The sequence below is a fragment of the Spea bombifrons genome, chromosome 2, assembly GCF_027358695.1.
Source record: "Spea bombifrons isolate aSpeBom1 chromosome 2, aSpeBom1.2.pri, whole genome shotgun sequence".
NCBI classification, from domain to species: Eukaryota; Metazoa; Chordata; class Amphibia; order Anura; family Pelobatidae; genus Spea; species Spea bombifrons.
Window position 1 is genome coordinate 16,596,085 of NC_071088.1, and position 19,608 is coordinate 16,615,692.

General features: G+C 40.8%; 1 protein-coding gene across 1 annotated transcript in view; it reads left to right on the plus strand.

Moving 5' to 3' along the window:
- The window catches only part of EPHA6 (EPH receptor A6), a 161,332-nt gene that overhangs the window by 126,743 nt on the left and 14,981 nt on the right, over positions 1–19,608 (plus strand). Inside the window, exons 10-11 of the mRNA XM_053456921.1 lie at positions 11,536–11,597; positions 17,139–17,348. Coding sequence (XP_053312896.1) covers positions 11,536–11,597; positions 17,139–17,348 — 272 coding nt within the window. The remainder of the gene's footprint in view (positions 1–11,535; positions 11,598–17,138; positions 17,349–19,608) is intronic.

Genomic DNA, 19,608 nt, shown 5'->3' on the forward strand with positions numbered 1-19,608 from the left:
CACAAACTGTTAAAGGAGGATTTGTAAAATGTCAATATTGTATACTGCGTATAGCCAACTCATAAGTAAAGTATATATGGAATTACCCTTATTCTTCTTTTCGCATAGACCCATTAAGGGACAGAAATCCAAATATTCTGTTATTCTGGGATAAAATCATGTTTGATTAAGTTAGCGAAATGGAACACGATAAGAACCTTACACATAAACACATGCATAAGTAAAACGCGATGCTTTAGAAACATTACATTTCTTAATAACTTCCGTTTTCATGCATCTCTGTTAAAGGCTGTACCTAAAGTTGCTTATAAAATGGTAAAAAAAAAAGTAAGACGGCCCCTTTAATACTACTGAATAAACCGAAGCATTTCATCAGGGGATGTGTAATCTATTAAGTGTGTTTGCAATCAATGATGTTGTTTATACTGAGAATCAAGGCTGCTGTCTGTCCTTGCCATTTAATGTAGTGCTTAGGAATACCCAATTAATGTTTTCTACAGATATTGCTACATTGTATCCTAAAGAACACACTGATCTGCTTCCAGCTCACACGGCTTTATATCTTACCGGTTTACATTTAATGAGAACAATTGCTTTATTAGGTCTTTCATTTCTGGTAATTTCATCACTTTGTGCTTAGAGTGAGTTGTTATTTAGGAAATTATATGTATTTCAGAGCTAAAGGGTATATTTATAGCCTAATTATTTGTTTAAAGAACTGCATCTTAGTACACAAATGAAACCCCTGGGTTATGATCGTATCCCTTACTTCATTAGCTGTCACGAGCTGAGGACACAGATAGATAAGGAGCCCAGGTGCAGGGGATACAACATACAACAGACATGAACAAGACAGGACCCACTATACAGAAACTAGCCTAGGACTAATGATAATTATTGGAGATTCCGTCACATCTTATGGCCATAGTATGCTTAGCCCACCACTACGCCAAAGTACTCCAATGACGGTGGGTCCTAACGCTAATCCCTGCATGACAGACATACGGAACAAACCAAACATGTAAGCAAAACACATAACACGGAGACATACCTTTGGACTATAGACTGAGACAAACAGAACACACGGATGGGGCAGACCTCATAAAGGAAGCAGAACTAAAGCAAGGAATGACTCTTGGCTGGAAGCCCTATTGCAGGGCACACGGCAGATAAGCCCTCTTGCGGGGCACACGGCAGATAAGCCCTCTTGCGGGGCACACGGCAGATAAGCCCTCTTGCGGGGCACACGGCAGATAAGCCCTCTTGCGGGGCACACGGCAGATAAGCCCTCTTGCGGGGCACACGGCAGATAAGCCCTCTTGCGGGGCACACGGCAGATAAGCCCTCTTGCGGGGCACACGGCAGATAAGCCCTCTTGCGGGGCACACGGCACGGCTAGAAGCCCTCTTGCGGGGCACACGACTAGAAGCCCTCTTCCAGGGCACACGGCAGGTTGCCCACTTGCAGGGCACACGGCAGGTTGCCCACTTGCAGGGCACTCAACCAGGGTAGTCCGCTAGTGGCAGTCATCCTGGGAGTCGCGATGCAGGGCACTCCTCTTGGGAGTCCACTAGTGGGGCGCTGGCCGCAACTCAGGAACACGGCAGATTGCCCACTTGCAGGGCACACGGCAGGTTGCCCACTCGCAGGGCACTCAACCAGGGTAGTCCGCTAGTGGCAGTCATCCTGGGAGTCGCGATGCAGGGCACTCCTCTTAGGAGTCCACTTAGTGGGGCGCAGGCCGCAACTCAGGAACACGGCAGGTTGCCCACTTGCAGGGCACACGGCAGGTTGCCCACTTACAGGGTACTCGACTTTGGAGTCCACTTACTGGGGCGCTGGCCGCAACTCAGGAACATGGCAGGTTGCCCACTTGCAGGGCACACGGCAGGTTGCCCACTTGCAGGGCACTCAACCAGGGTAGTCCGCTAGTTGGCAGTCATCCTGGGAGTCGCGATGCAGGGCACTCCTCTTGGGAGTCCACTTAGTGGGGCGCAGGCCGCAACTCAGGAACACGGCAGGTACTGGAACAAGGCAAGGTACTGGAACAAGGCAAGGTACTGGAACAAGGCAAGGTACTGGAACAAGGCAAGGTACTGGAACAAGGCAAGGTACTGGAACAAGGCAAGGTACTGGAACAAGGCAAGGTACTGGAACACGGCAAGGTACTGGAGCACGGCAAGGTACTGGAGCACGGCAAGGTACTGGAGCACGGCAAGGTACTGGAGCACGGCAAGGTACTGGAGCACGGCAAGGTACTGGAGCACGGCAAGGTACTGGAGCACGGCAAGGTACTGGAGCACGGCAAGGTACTGGAACACGGCAAGGTACTGGAACACGGCAAGGTACTGGAACACGGCAAGGTACTGGAACACGGCAAGGTACTGGAACACGGCAAGGTACTGGAACACGGCAAGGTACTGGAACACGGCAAGGTACTGGAACAAATCAGGAACCAAACAGGTAGTCCTCAAACATTACAGTCAAGGCCCAGACTGCAGGGCTGGGCAGGTTTATAAAGTCTGATTTGATCATGAGATCAACTGCAGCTGGACCTGATAATTAGTCTGAGAGGCTCTGAATAGCAAGGGCGGCCACTAGTGGCTGGAAACATGAAATAAATAAGGCAAAATATAAACAAGTCCAGCCAGCGCATGGGGAAGCGTTACATACCCCCACCGCAAGGAGCAGCCCCCGGATGCTTAGGGACCTGTGGTCTCTTTGTGTCTGGGTCTTCGTGTTCACCACTAATTCCAGTACCGCAGGCATCCCCGCGGACTCCTTGAATTGGCCTTGACATTCTGTCACGAGCTGAGGACACAGATAGATAAGGAGCCCAGGTGCAGGGGATACAACATACAACAGACATGAACAAGACAGGACCCACTATACAGAAACTAGCCTAGGACTAATGATAATTATTGGAGATTCCGTCACATCTTATGGCCATAGTATGCTTAGCCCACCACTACGCCAAAGTACTCCAATGACGGTGGGTCCTAACGCTAATCCCTGCATGACAGACATACGGAACAAACCAAACATGTAAGCAAAACACATAACACGGAGACATACCTTTGGACTATAGACTGAGACAAACAGAACACACGGATGGGGCAGACCTCATAAAGGAAGCAGAACTAAAGCAAGGAATGACTCTTGGCTGGAAGCCCTATTGCAGGGCACACGGCAGATAAGCCCTCTTGCGGGGCACACGGCAGATAAGCCCTCTTGCGGGGCACACGGCAGATAAGCCCTCTTGCGGGGCACACGGCAGATAAGCCCTCTTGCGGGGCACACGGCAGATAAGCCCTCTTGCGGGGCACACGGCAGATAAGCCCTCTTGCGGGGCACACGGCAGATAAGCCCTCTTGCGGGGCACACGGCAGATAAGCCCTCTTGCGGGGCACACGGCACGGCTAGAAGCCCTCTTGCGGGGCACACGACTAGAAGCCCTCTTCCAGGGCACACGGCAGGTTGCCCACTTGCAGGGCACACGGCAGGTTGCCCACTTGCAGGGCACTCAACCAGGGTAGTCCGCTAGTGGCAGTCATCCTGGGAGTCGCGATGCAGGGCACTCCTCTTGGGAGTCCACTAGTGGGGCGCTGGCCGCAACTCAGGAACACGGCAGATTGCCCACTTGCAGGGCACACGGCAGGTTGCCCACTCGCAGGGCACTCAACCAGGGTAGTCCGCTAGTGGCAGTCATCCTGGGAGTCGCGATGCAGGGCACTCCTCTTAGGAGTCCACTTAGTGGGGCGCAGGCCGCAACTCAGGAACACGGCAGGTTGCCCACTTGCAGGGCACACGGCAGGTTGCCCACTTACAGGGTACTCGACTTTGGAGTCCACTTACTGGGGCGCTGGCCGCAACTCAGGAACATGGCAGGTTGCCCACTTGCAGGGCACACGGCAGGTTGCCCACTTGCAGGGCACTCAACCAGGGTAGTCCGCTAGTTGGCAGTCATCCTGGGAGTCGCGATGCAGGGCACTCCTCTTGGGAGTCCACTTAGTGGGGCGCAGGCCGCAACTCAGGAACACGGCAGGTACTGGAACAAGGCAAGGTACTGGAACAAGGCAAGGTACTGGAACAAGGCAAGGTACTGGAACAAGGCAAGGTACTGGAACAAGGCAAGGTACTGGAACAAGGCAAGGTACTGGAACACGGCAAGGTACTGGAGCACGGCAAGGTACTGGAGCACGGCAAGGTACTGGAGCACGGCAAGGTACTGGAGCACGGCAAGGTACTGGAGCACGGCAAGGTACTGGAGCACGGCAAGGTACTGGAGCACGGCAAGGTACTGGAGCACGGCAAGGTACTGGAGCACGGCAAGGTACTGGAACACGGCAAGGTACTGGAACACGGCAAGGTACTGGAACACGGCAAGGTACTGGAACACGGCAAGGTACTGGAACACGGCAAGGTACTGGAACACGGCAAGGTACTGGAACACGGCAAGGTACTGGAACAAATCAGGAACCAAACAGGTAGTCCTCAAACATTACAGTCAAGGCCCAGACTGCAGGGCTGGGCAGGTTTATAAAGTCTGATTTGATCATGAGATCAACTGCAGCTGGACCTGATAATTAGTCTGAGAGGCTCTGAATAGCAAGGGCGGCCACTAGTGGCTGGAAACATGAAATAAATAAGGCAAAATATAAACAAGTCCAGCCAGCGCATGGGGAAGCGTTACATTAGCTGATGTGCACAGTAACTCTCATCATGCTCAGCTAGCTGTTAGCTGAGTATGATGAGACATGTAGTCCCCAGTAGCTGGAGTTTCTTATCTCCAGTATTAGTGTATGCAGATAACACTCTTTGTGCCACTCAACTAAAAATCCTATAGTTCTAATCAACTGCACTGCTTGAAGCTGTTACAGGGGCCTAAGGGACACCTGACTTAGCCCCTAAGGTAAGCCTCGGCCCAAGACAGCTGCTGGTTTTGCCTTTAACAGTTAATAGATCATTGCATTTCTTGATTTTTCCGCTCCCCCTTTTTATTATATATGTATTAGATATGTGCCAACGGGCCAAATTTTAACCAATGAATTGCGTTCCCTGCCTATTCAGTTCAGATGAAAATTGGGGGGCATTTTTGATTTGGGAACTAAATTTGTTGCCCGTTGCCCACAGTCACGCTCACACACTCTCGTACACTTGTTCACTCTCACTCTCTTTTGTGAGTGTGAGAGTGACCAAGAATGAGAGTGTGAGAGAGGGCCTGCAAACTTAGGATGAAAGTGCATAGCTTTTTGCTTTGTTGTCATCCACTTCACGGGGGGGGCTCTGGCCTCGTTTTCGTGGCTTTGTACGATTTGCCAAATTAGCCAAAATTCTGTAAATTTGCAATTCAAACAAATCCAAATGCACAAGTCTAATATTTATTAAGCCAACAATGAACATTTCATGAAATAAGACTAGCCATCACATTCCAATTCACATTTACTCCTGTTTCTGTTCTCCCCTTATCGCTCTAGCTGTACATATTTATTTTCCTTTAAATGTGTTGCCTTTATAACTACTTTCCTATCTTGTGGTGAGTTTAAGGCATTGTGTCTGTTTATACAGTCTCACTATATGACAGCAGTTTTCACTTAAATAATTAAATTAGTTCTGACAGATTTTTGGCTGCTATCCCCCTGAGTTAAGACAGCATCCTGCAGGGCCGTCAGGCAGACAAGAAAGATGAGAGGACTCAGGTGTTGACCACCAATCGTGGAGGTCACAGCTGCCCTGCTACATTTATGTAAGGGTTTTAACACCTTTGTGACTGGACTGTTTTTCCAATGTTGTACACTTTGAGACAATGGCTGTTTTAAAAAGACTTGGGCTCCAGCCAGCTCTTCGTGTTCGTCTTCGTGAGGAAAAAAATCTTCGTATTCCACAAATATTTGCCCATTCGTGTGTTCGGTTCGGACGAATATTCGTGTACATTCTTCGTGTTCGTGTCCTGAGTTTTGAAATACCCAATGTTTTATGGGTTTTTTTTGCAAGTTATTGGGCAATCAGTACAAGTTGTGTATTGCTTTTTAAAAACCATCCTGCACCCATGTTCTATTTGAAGCTGGCCATCAAACAATACCCCGGGGTATTTAAAATTCTCTGTCACTGACAAACAACACCCACTATGTGTTCAGCAACATCTCCTGAGTACCAACCTTGCACGGTGCGGGATGTTTGGGGGGCTAAAAGGCCACGTTTAGAAGGTGTGCATTCTTCAGTTTGGAATTGCGACATCTGGTCACCCTGCACCCATGCTCTACTTGAGACATAATTGATGCTGGTCAATTCAATTTACATTCCATCAAACCATATATTTTTGAAAACTAGACACAGGCAGCTAGATGTATATGTGAATTAACCAAAATCAAAATTTGATGTTGAGTCAGCGGCCTCAGAATCTATACCTGCTCTGCATCATACTAAAACAGTTTTGAAAAAAATTAACCCCTAGGGGAAAAAAACTTTTATTACTTTTTATTTTTACATTTGTTTAGTTTTACATTTTCTTGATAGGGAATAGTGTTACTGTGATATCACTGGTGTTATGTTTAAATGTTATTACATTTTTAATATTTTATTTTTATACGTGCCAGGCACATCAATTGTGGTTAAGAGTGTGCATTTTGGTAATGTGCCTGACGTGGTTAAAGCTACTGCAAACCAGCAAAGTTGCTCCACTTAAAGCATCCTGGCATCTAATGATGAAATATAAGGCTTCATTTATTATTATTTTTTTGTATAGCGCCCTCATAATCCACAGCACTGTACAATGGGTAAACTTACAGAAACAAGAGGTAAGGAGGGTCCAGCTCAAACCAGCTTACAATCTACATTTTTGTTTATTTTAATTTTGGATTTTGAACCCATTGCTGTAATTTTCCGTTTCTTCATAACAAGCTAGCTAGAGACCTGTAAATATGAGCAATGCCTCCCTCCTGTACACTGTGCGAGGGCTAGAGTTGTTAGCTGTGGGCACTTAGCATGCAGGGAGAGCAGCTTTAGATAGGGCAAATTGTTGATCGTCATTGTTACCCAACTATAAATTGCCCTTTTTGCCCCATGGAAGTTAAGATATGTATTGGCCTGATCATTAATTCTTTGTGCTACATTAAAGTACATCCACTCCCTTAAAGCGTGTACTATGTGCACTCTTCACTGATACGCACCTTCACACCATGGAATTAGAATAAAGACTTTTGCTTTACAACAAATAGAAAAATCAGGGCGCACTACATCAGTATTAGAATTAGCTTATTCTTAGAAGTCAATCTCTTTCCATGAGGCTTTGTTTGGAAATAGTAAAAAATCTGGCAAACTGTGTAGGATTATGTTTTTTGTCCGCTCTGCTTATGGACAGATAGTAAAATATTATACCCACTGGCAGCCCTTGCATAGTTTAGGGAACGTGTTCATTTTATGACATACAACACTTCTGAAACCCTCCGACAGGGATTCTCTGCGGAACTGTATATTTTTTTACAGAAGGCATTAGTCAGTATAAGTAGTCAGTGGATAAAGCCTTCTGTATTTCGATATCATTTTTGTTAATAAGACTGTAAAAATATGAAATGCTTGATTTTTCCTGACTAGCGTTGTCAAGCCTACAGTGCAAAGCTTTAAACTGGATGTATTTTAATATAATATTACATTACAGTACATACAAATGGTCCCTTTGATCATTTATTTTGAAAATACAAATGTGATCAACGTTCTAAATCTTACAGATCTGAAGATTGTAAAATACTTATTTATGTTGCTAATATTGCTAAACTGTGATCTCAATCAGTTTTAGCTGTATTAGAGAGGTGTGTACACCAGTCTGCAAACAGCTAATTGAGGGTTAAAATCATCACACTTTGACACCTGTCACTTTTATGATTATAGATCCCACCCTAAAAGGGGAACTAGACATTCAACACAAAGTATAAATGCCAATGGACATTTTATTTTGAACAGTACTGTATGTATGTGTGTATAAATATATATATATATATATATATATATATATATATATATATACATACATATACATATCCAAAGGAAGACAAATAATTTATGGAAAAGACAAGGTAAAGAGATGGTACCTTTGATTTACAATGGGAAGTTGTCTTAAATTAAAGTGGTACCAATGTGAGACAATTAGTGTTTGCTCTATCTATAAAATAATTATTGCATAAATATAGCTTTCCTGCACCAGTTACGTGAAAAAGGTGAAGCACATTCATCAAGGTTTTAAAACATTAAGTAGGTGCAGAGGGAAAACTAGATCACTGGGAGTAGGGAACCGAAAAGAACACAATTTGTTAATACATAACCCGGTGTCACCGGAGTAATCTGGAGTGTCATCTCCTCTCCCTCTTTGGAATTAAAAGATCCCTACAGCAGCATAGTGTTCCTTAAATCAAACGTATGTGAGTTGTCCCACCTAAGGTAGGTGGATAGTGTTTAGGATACATAGTTATACATGACCTCATTGTTACAAAAGCAAATCCCAGTCAGAGTGATTGAGAGTCGATGCAGACACTTACTAGGTTCCTTAACCTTTATAAACAGAGGAATAAATAATGTTCCTTTTGGCGATAAGGCATATGCCCATACCTGGGAACTTCCCATGGCAAGCTACCCTGAGCTCTCCATCTTCTGATGTAGTAGCTTTGTAAGGGCTTAACTAGCCACATGAGGAGCATGCAAAGAGCAGAGCTAGTCACAGACAAGGGCAGGGCCCAAGGAAGCATTACATTGGTGAAACGTAGGAGGGAAATTGGGCAGAAGTAGTTTTGAGCAAATGGCCCTCCTCTGCCATGTGACCCAGAGGAAACAGCACTTCACCCAAAGATACCCAGTCAGAACTTTTCCAGGTTCCCTCTGCGCCCTACCCCATGCCAGTTTCTTCTTCACAATTTTCTTTGTTAATGTTCCAATCTCACCTTCCATGGGAGCTCCAGCTTCTACGTGACATGCCAACAAGTTCCCTCCTCATGCTCACTTTTCAATGACAGTCCTGCCTCAGTACGACTATTCCACATGAACAAATCTGTCTTAAGATATATATCTGGAAGCAGCTACAAGCCATGTATGCTCTTGGTAAGCAAAAAATTACACCCCCAAGCAAAATCAAATACACTTATGTCAACCTGGACATGTCTAAAGCATGTATATAGGAATGTATAAGCGTATGGAATTGTTGGCCAGATGCTGTTCTGAGAGACAGAGCTATTCTTGCGCTGCATTAATGAGCTCTAGTGATAGCAAACTGTAGGCTTTTGCATTTCCAACTCATCCAGTGCTCCAAAGCTGTGCCTAAACCAGCAGGCATATGCAAAAGATGGAGCTCATATAACCCATATAAAATCAAATCAGCATGTCTTCATTTGTGAAAACAATTACGGCAGTCATTGAGTTATTTACTTTTGAAACAGCATTATTATTTTAAATTAATCTTTTTTAATTGTTTAGATGTTTTGTTTTCTCTTTCTTAATGTATATTTCTTGCATTTAAGCATCTGCATGCTACTTAATAAAAATATGTTTACTAGTTTTTCTTTTTCAGGATTCCCCTTGACATTTCACTTCTGACTCTATATAGTTAACCCTTGTAATTAATTCAGTGTGAAGAGATATAATAAAATTCTCTGAAGTCTTGAAGAACAGTCTAGAATTTGATTAGATAAGTGTGTTTTCAATAAAAAAAAAAAACAAAATGTTTAGAGCTGGCTGCTAGATTACACGGGAACGAAAAATGGTTTACTAATCAGTGTGATCAGCTATCGGATAACCGCCAAAGTATACAATGTTGGGTTATTTAAGTCACGCATTGATCCAAGAAGCCTACTTCATATATAGTGATTAGAAACAATTTCTCTCACTTCCAGAGCATCTAAATTACTGCAAATTACCCAAAAGTAGCAATCAGCACAAAACGGCCCGACCTGCTTAGAAGGTTTTCCATTAATTGCCTGCTTCTGGAGAGACTGACTTCAGGGTTTAAACACTTATTTACAAAAGTTTACATAAAATGTTTCCAGGCATTCCAGCTAGTTTAATTATTGACCCTGAGGCCATACTTAAAGACTAGCGACAAACTTTTGTGATTCTAAGCAACATACATCTAATATTCCCAGTAAAAGCTTCTTCAAACTGTGAGATTACCTAAACTTTATGTGCCGACTTAAGCTTTATGGTTTGCTTCTGCCATTGTAGTATTCAAAGTAATTCATATACATTTTGCCCTTCATTGTGTGAAACAAAGGGACAAACCCATGTAAACCCCACTGGAGGTCAGATCTAGGTGTGCTAAGGTTTGGGCTTCCACAAGGTGATCCCCTCCATTAAGGCTGCAATAAAAAATATTGATTGCTATAGGGGCCACAGATAAAACAATATTACCCTGTACAATCTGTTTTCCATCACCGTGAGTGTCAAATCTGGTTACCTTCATTAAAAAAACTCTGGCACTGGAATGAAAACACTAGAACAGCGATTCTCAGAATCATTTGTATGCCTTCTAAAAAAAAATAGACGTTTCAGGAAAGATGAATGAATATGTTTAAAAATAAATTATTCTCAAATTCTTCAAAATCCTCAGGTTTTTTTACAACTGGAAACAACAATCGTTATCCACAAGATAAGAGACTAAAATGAAGCGTTTCCTTTGCTCTGCTTTACCCCTCATTTACCCATGACTTTTCTATACCTCCCTTTCTTCAGATTCCCTCTTTTTTTAGTGCCCACCATTCCTCTTTTCATTCCATAAACTACCCTCCGTTCATGTGATCCAAAACCATCCAGTCGTCCCTAATTACATCATAACATCAAATCAACATCATCTTAATTAACATTAGACGGGCAACAGGAACACTACAGATGTGGCCAAAAGTGCCACTCACTCCACTCCTGACTGAAGACACCCACGGTGATAATGATTTAGGATTTTAAAAACCCCTGAGTTTTATTCAGAAGAAAGGATACCGAATTACATCCAACAAAGGGGTCTCTGAGGTCTTGATAGTTTATGTGACTCACAGCAATATACCGTACAGGTTTGTGTTGAATAAGACTGTTCAGCGTGACAGATCAATAAATGTAGTGATATATCTGGAATGTTGTTGTTTTTTTTTTTTGCATAATGTGCTAATGAGGTTGTTTTTATTTTAAAACACAAGCATTTGTCTTTTTTTCAGTAATGACTATTTTCGCATGTTCCATTTCAAGATGTTTTGATGAAAATATTTGACAAACAGGCATATTGTTGTGTTGTGTTGATGAGAGATATGGAAATCAGTCTTTATAAACAGGATTGTTTCTAAGGATTGAAGATGCAGGTAAGAACTGAATAAAACCCAAGGTCTGAATTCAGCAACAGCTACAAGGATAATTCACCTGAAGATTCCTTCTCTTTTCTCCCTGGCGGCATAAGACTTATGAAGTTCATTAAAGTAATATAGATAATCTTTCCATAACAGCTGGAAATGCATTACCAAACCATAATACACCCTTAATCTTCCTAATGAATATCTTGTGCTGTTTTTGCAGGCAGACCCGTAATGATCGTGGTAGAATACATGGAAAACGGATCCCTCGACTCCTTCCTGAGGGTAAGGTGCCGTTTCATGGTGACATTTAAATAAGAAACAATTCTGGGCTAGGGTTTTAAATCATTTATTATAAATTAATTTTTACATAATGTTATTCATGGATTTTTACTGAAGAATAGCAGGTTTTCCCTTGGGCAGCATTACCTTAGTACTATGATACATTAGAGAATGCCGCGGAAATGAAGAGAACTTGAACTTAAGGATATAATTGATTACTTTTCAGTCCTCAGTTACCATAGAGAACTGTATTCAAATAAAAGTATCAAGTCTAAGAACTAGATCATTTTTATATTGTGGGTTTTTGTGTGATTTTTTAATTTTGCATTTTGTGTAATATATGCATTCATCTACAGATTCTATTTAGGGGTGGATTGCACTAATTAGATTTATTTGCAGTTTACCTATATTTCTTGATTTGCATGTCTGTATGTATATGTGTGACATGTACAATATATTTAATCTATTTTTCCCAACTTTCCAAATGGCTACATTGGGACATTTGTTTTAGTGGATGTGATATTTTGGAAAGAGTGAATTTTATGTACCCAATTAATATTAAAACGACATGGTTTTCACAATTTTGTGACTCTTAGGACATCTATGTTGGAACAAGCATACCCAGCAAAATGTTGATCTCCTAGAAAAGAAGGACATCAGGGGAGGGAATAGGGATTTGGGTCCCAACAGGGAGCTCATCGTATATATCTATGTTTGGAGATATAGCCCCGTTGATGTCTGATGACCATGGGAGTATATTTCCATAATCTTTTAATATATACTTAATATAGTGTTTAGCAGAATCCAGCATACAAAATGCCCCAACCAAAATACTAAATCATTCTGTTCACTGTTTTAAAATACAACACATAGTTGTAAGAAGCGACAGCGAATCAAAATACATTCCATGCTAAGAGTTGAAATGTGAATACTTTTTTGGGGGTTTCCTGTTTTTCATCTATCTATCTATTTATCTATCAATCTATCTATCTATCTCTATCTATATGTTTTGCTGAGTTGCTGTGCCAGTGCCTTGTTATCTCCATGCAGGCAAAATTGATCCCCCCCCTCAATATTCTATTCTATTTCACACTCACCACTTACACGTCCACTTATAATGGAGATCAGCCCCTTTGTTCACAGGCATGTGGAGGGTATAGATTGACATTCTATTCATATTACAGTATATTGTTTTCATTTTAGATGAAATTTCTTTGAATTCTAATACAACGTACCATATAGCACACATGTGTTACTTTGTCACTGTTACTTGGCTCCGTCACATGTTACTTAGCTTGGTCAATCTGGATATCAAGCAGATCCATAAGATTCTTAAGTTGCAATCATTTATGTATCTATTTAACTTTAAGACATGTAGAAGTGCCTTCATATAAGATTCAACGTGTGTCTCAGGTTCTGCAGTTGGACGGAACATATCAGTGCTTTAAATGCTAATGCTTTGTGGCAGTTTTTATGTTCTAGGTAATATAAAATTCCCTTTCTTGGGATTGGTCGTAACTTTTAAATGAGTCTCCTCTTCAAAGCAGGAGTGCAGAGTCTATGTGTTCAATATGAACCTACTGACCATTGAAAATCATTTGACGTTTATTCAGTTCAAGTAAGGTCAAAAAGAGTCACATTGGAAAGTAATTACTTCCAGTACCTGCTAAGGTATGTAATTCTTGCATAAAAGACACACATTACTCTTTTAGACAAGTATATGAATTTCTCAGTAACCTATTCATTCCCCCAATAGCTTTTCCTGCCTTAATAATTGCATGTCAGCTATACAAGATGACTTAACATTCTACTCTAAACATAACCAAGTTAGTGATATTAAAAAAATCTCACTTCAACTCATTTATACCACAGGACAAGCCAAGGAGACTCTCTGTATGGTTCACTCGTGTGGTATGGTATGGTAACCCCCCCTCCCCAGGTAGTAAACTTATACTGGCTCCACCATACCAGTGAAAGAGACAAACAAGCCATCATATGTACTTTAACGCATAGCTGTGTGGTCTGATTACATTTTCATGGTATTCCTTTTTTGTATATGCTTGAGAGTATTCTACATAATCCCATCATATGCATTTGCCCCTTTCCTCACCCCCTAGCTAGTGAACATGATATACTTATCTCTGGTCAGCTCCGGTGGTGGATTGGTGAACAGGGGGTTGGCTCTGACCCCATGCATTTCAATCGGAGTGCTTGCCTGTTTCTAATTGGCTGCTTCAAGCAGCCAATCAGGGGCAAGCATTGTTGCACTATGGAGGAAGAGGAGGACAGCTACAAAGCCGCAGTTTCTAACTCGGTTAAGTGCTTCCATTTTTTCTTGTTTTGGAAGAATGCATATATATAGTACAGAGTATGTTAATATGAATGATTTTACAGTGGGGCTGTGACAGCGAAATGCCTTTAAACCAAAAGTGATTTTAAGACACATGGAACCATTCAGCCCATCTAGTCTGCCTTGTTTGGGCTGCTACAACTTTTCCTGGGAGCCTCTAAAATGAGAATGTTTTTGCTTTCTCCGGATTTCAGTTAATATGTATCTAACCTGGTTACACGTGTTAAATTTTGAGACATTATGAAAGTTTTGTGAATAAATATGTAGAACAACTCTTCTACCTTCTAAGACCTGCCACAACAACACAAATGACTGCAATTTCAGTTGCCGGTTGCCACAGCCAGTTTTACTTAGCAGAGTAACATGTTTTTCGTATCACCTACTGAAAATGAAGCAGATAAACTGTATTAAATTGTTAAATGAAGTAGTAAAAAAAAAATGAACAGAATCTGTTTTGTGCAGCTTTCAGAGTCTAAATGCGGGTTATTAGTTTTTTCAATTTAGTGCAGCGGCAATTTCCGTAAATATCCTTCATGTTTTCAAAAACTAAATTACAAAACAAAGTAGATAAGCTTGAAAACATGGGCTCTGGATTTTTATTTATGTGTCATCTGCTGGGGTACCTTGTATAGAAACTCAACAGTCATTGTAAATGTATGCATGGGCATAAAAACACCTTAATTACAAAAACAACAGTAATTTCATCATATTTGACAGGGAACTTGTGAAACAGTAGCCTCTCACTGAGCGGAAAATGATTCCTTCTCCTGGGAAAACACAATACTTGTATAATTACTCCCAGGATTTTTTCCAGTCCCTTGTTGCTCCATGTTAGTTTTTAATTCTGTAAGAATAATGCAATTGTTAGGCAAACTGTTTCCATTGTTAAACACGTCCGTGTTAGAATAAGCAAAACCGATGTTAAACATTTTATTCCATGAGGCGCTTCCTAAAGGCAATAAAAGCAACTCAACGTCTTCATTTACATGCCCGTATGAACAATTTTCTTACTCCTGAGGTGTTCTTGCTTCTGGGACCAACTAAGAATAATGCCTGTGTTTGTCGTGTAAATAAACACTGCTGATATGTTATTCCAGGCTTTTGAGACTTTTCTATACCTTACTCGATTTTAATTTTATAGTCCTTTAAACATAGAATTTGACAGCAGTAAATCCATTCAGCCCATCTAGTCAGCCCGTTTTTCCTGATCAGTCCTTGTTCTTGTCTTAGATTTACAATAGTTTTATGACTACTGTCACACTGTATCAGCCGCTAACACCTCCGGTTTGAGGCTCTTCCACTTATCTACCACCCTCTCGATAAAGTAACATTTTCTTACAATACATCTAAACCTCTGATCCTGTGTGATTACTGCAAATAAGTGAAGCAGAAATGAATACATTTACAACAGTATAAAATGTTAAAAAAAAAAACTTTTAAGGAAAAACATTTAAAAAATACTATTAATGATATAGTAATAAGTTACATTTCTAGTATGCACTTATATTATAATATTGTGATAAAGGTTTACATTTGGCAATTCATTGTGATATTGATGGTTCAAAAGATCCAGAATTAAAATGAATACAGGAGGTTTGTCTAAAAGCTTGTTACATATTCATGTAGAAATATGTAGAACACGGTGTAAAGTGCTGGGGAAAAAAAGTATTTGCCCCCTTCCCCTTCTCTTCTATTTTTTGTCAAACTTAACTTCAGATCATGAACCTAATTTGAATATAAGACAAAGATAATCTGAATAAACAGAAAATCCAACTAAATGATGATTTCATTTATAGAAAGAAAAAAGCTCTCCAACTCTGCCTGGACCCATGTGAGAAAGTACGGTAATTGCCCCTTTAGTTACTAAATCAACCAATTAACCAAATTTAATTGATCATTGGTTTCAATGTCACTAGTCACACCCAGGCATGATTACTGACAGCCTTGTTGAATCTAAATATCAATTAAATAGAATCTGTCTTCCAAGTGAAGTAGGCTAAAAGATCTCAAACATCAGCACAAGATGTCGCATTCTAAAGGAATTCAAGTACAAATGAGAAACAAAGATGAAAGTGTTACAATGTCATGTCTAAGGCCCTGGGACTCCAGTAAACCACAGTGAGAGCCATTATCTACAAATGGAGAAAACTTCCCAGGACTGGCCAGCCTACCATAATTCCTCCAAGAGTACGTCGGCAGCTCATCAAGGAGGTCAGAAAAGAACCCAGACTAACATGTAAAGAACTGCAAGCCGCACTTGCCTCTGTTGAGGTCAATGTTCCCGATTCTTCAATATGAAGGAGACTGTTCAAAAATGGCATCCATGGGAGAGCCGCAAGGTGAAAACCGCCAATGACCAAAAAGAACTCAAAAGGCTCATCTCATTTGCCAGAAAAACAGCTTAATAACATGAAGAGATCAGGAAGGGGCAAATACTTCTTTCACAGCACTATATCTGTTGCAATATACATATATATTTCTATGTAGAAATACTGATGGGGAGCAAAACTATGAATATTAGAATTCAAGTTCTTGATTTTGATACCTTTTTATATTTTTATTGCAGATTATTATTTTCTCCTTCCTAATTTTCTTTGATGTTAGGTCTTCACTTTGTATATATTCAATTTTCTTGGACTGTTTCAGGTATTCTTCTGAGGGATAAATTCCTATTCTGTTTTTAGTTGAATTTATTATTATTATTATTATTATTATTGTGTTATTAAAAGTTGCTATTATATTATATTAATAATAATGATTACTAATTATAATCAAAATATTAAAATGTCTTTATTTAGTGGCACTGAGTGCTTGTATCAGTTACACCCCCATTCTTTGTAGCTTTACAATGCAGTCTACTGAAATATTTCCATAAGCCTTTTATACACCTTTACCAGGCTTTTTTCATATTTGAAAAACACTTCAAGGGATGTAGTTTAATTGTGCTTTTATGCAAAGGTATTTTTAAAAGCTTTATTTCACTTTATGTTTCATCATAACCTTTTTGTGCTACCTTTTTACAGAACTGCCAGTTTGTAATATTATAAATTTATGTATCTGATGATCAGAACATTCTATATAAAGCTATACCTTTTAACAATGACATAATACACAAAGCTAGAAACGTGACGAAGGTGGATGATCAACCTGATGCAGTTTATGGGCCTTCTAATGCAAATTTACATTTTTTACAGAAACATGACGGTCACTTCACAGTCATCCAGCTTGTGGGAATGCTACGTGGAATTTCTTCTGGAATGAAGTACCTCTCGGATATGGGTTATGTGCATCGCGACCTTGCTGCCAGGAACATTTTGGTCAACAGTAACTTAGTGTGTAAAGTGTCTGACTTTGGCCTTTCTCGGGTATTAGAAGATGATCCTGAAGCTGCATACACAACTACTGTAAGTGTGTTTTTTTATACATACAGTATGCACATTTAATATGGGGGCAGTTAGAATAAAGGTGGCAATATAATGAGCCGCCATCTTGAATTTTAGGGTCTGTTACAAATTACTATCCTGCCCCACTTTCATAGTGTCCCTTTCATCCACCATTCTTCTTCTCCCTTTTTTTGACTAACAGATTGAAGGATACCTTCCAGCATTTCTGCATATTTTGCAGGCCAGACTGGCAATCTAGCACTGATAGTGTTGATAGCCCCCCCCATACATAAACACATATAAACGTAACATGTGCCTACATCCAGTTGTTGGCAGCACATATGTGACAGGCTCACTTTTGGCCCCCAGTCCGGTCCTGCGGGTAGTTATAAGTATATATGGAGGCTGCAGGAATGATAGGTTGATAGGTAGAGTAGAATCTCCTGACCTTTTGTGCCTGCTTCCTGACATTACATCTCCAAGTCATGATAGCTCTACCAGCTCAGCAGCAAACTCCTCCAGTACAGCTCCTCGCCCTCATGACTCTTATAATAGTAGGAGCCTTCTGGGGAGTCAGATCTGGGATGGTCCCAGATAGGGGTATTATGGCATGCTGGTCAATATTTACTCAGCTGTGCTGACAACTAAGTAAATTTATCTTAGGTGAATTAGTTTTATCTGATTTCTTTTGTCACATGACCTCTTTCCAAAATTAATCAGTACATCATGTTACTATAACTAGCTGATGGGTTATTTAATGTAGTTTTGTATGCTTTAAGCAATCTGGTTTGTTTTTTTTAATAATCCCTCTGGTTCTTGAAAGAAATAGCTTCCAGGCTGCTTGCAAATCTGTCGCATTTACTTTCCTTTGATTTTTTTTTCCTACCACTTAATGCTCTAAACTATACAACGTATTAGGAACAAAAAAAAGTTTTTTTAAAACAATAAAAATAAACCTGTGGCATGTGGGATGCTGGTACCAGGGACAGAAACACAGTTTATGATGTTTCAAGTGTCATATGTTGTTTAACGGGCAGTACATGCACTTGTAGATCTTTGTTTTTTTGTATCTCTTATGCAGTAAAAAATATGAGTAATCATAAAATAGAGTTTTAGCTGTTGTGATAGCGCTTTACCGTTAAATGTGCACAGAGTATGAGGTAAGATGAGGCTGCCCAGTGCTATGGGTAGGGTATTCGGGGCTGGCTCATAGCGGTGGGAGTGCAGTAGAGTGAGGTAATGTCGTGTGCGAGCAGCCATAAGGAAGACATCCGGAAAGGCAAGGGTGTGATGTGGGAGGTGGCAGGTGTTATTGATAATGTGAGGTGTGTATGTTTTGAGTGTGTGAGAGGGAGTGTGTATGTAAAAGTGTGTGTTTGTGTTATAGTGTGTAAGTGTATATACGGCATACAGCAGTACCTGCCCCAAGGCCAGATGGAGCCCGCCATTTCTTGCAAATTTCAGCTTTGACAGCCCATTTACCCATTTAGTTGAGACTCTGGGTACTTGGTTGCTGCTAGGACCTTACTGTCTACTCGCACCGGGTGTCTGCACGAGAGAAGGCAACAACTACAGTGACTACTATTCTAGTAATCTTTGGACAACTGCATCCTGCCTCAAGTACTAAAATTACAGAAATCTCTTTTCTACATTACCAGAGGGTGAACACTCTCAATCTTCTGCTTTAACAAACATGTTTTTTTATTCCTTTTATAAAGTAAACCATCCATGACCAACAAGACAGTAATGAAAAGAAAAATGCTAAGAACATTGTGTGGGAGGTACAGCCATATAACCTGTTATTTTAAAACTAATATTTTTCACGTTTTACTTCTTTCTGCTAACAGCCCACAGGGCCAGCAAAGTGTTACTCATTGTTTTAGTTAAAGATATTCCTATTGAGGCAGGAACACTAACATTTAAACTCATAAGACATTTATGAAGAATCTTAAAACGGATTTTCCAAATCAATGCATAATTGCGTTAGTATTTTTAACGTGTGAGAATTGACTCAATTCGGCAGCTATAATGGAGATCTCTGATCTCCCCAACTGACCCATTTACACAATGCAGGCTGTGACTATGTCATATCTCCCCGCTCTGCTGTGAGCACGAGATCTGTGGAGGGGATCAGGCGTAGAAAGCATCCAAGGTAAATAGGCCTAAGCATACACACACTCTCCCTAACATAAAATACAATATTGGCCATAATATAGTTTTTATATGCCCAATTGGACTCAAATCCCCTTGTGTTTTGTTAGCAATTTAATCTAAAATGTAA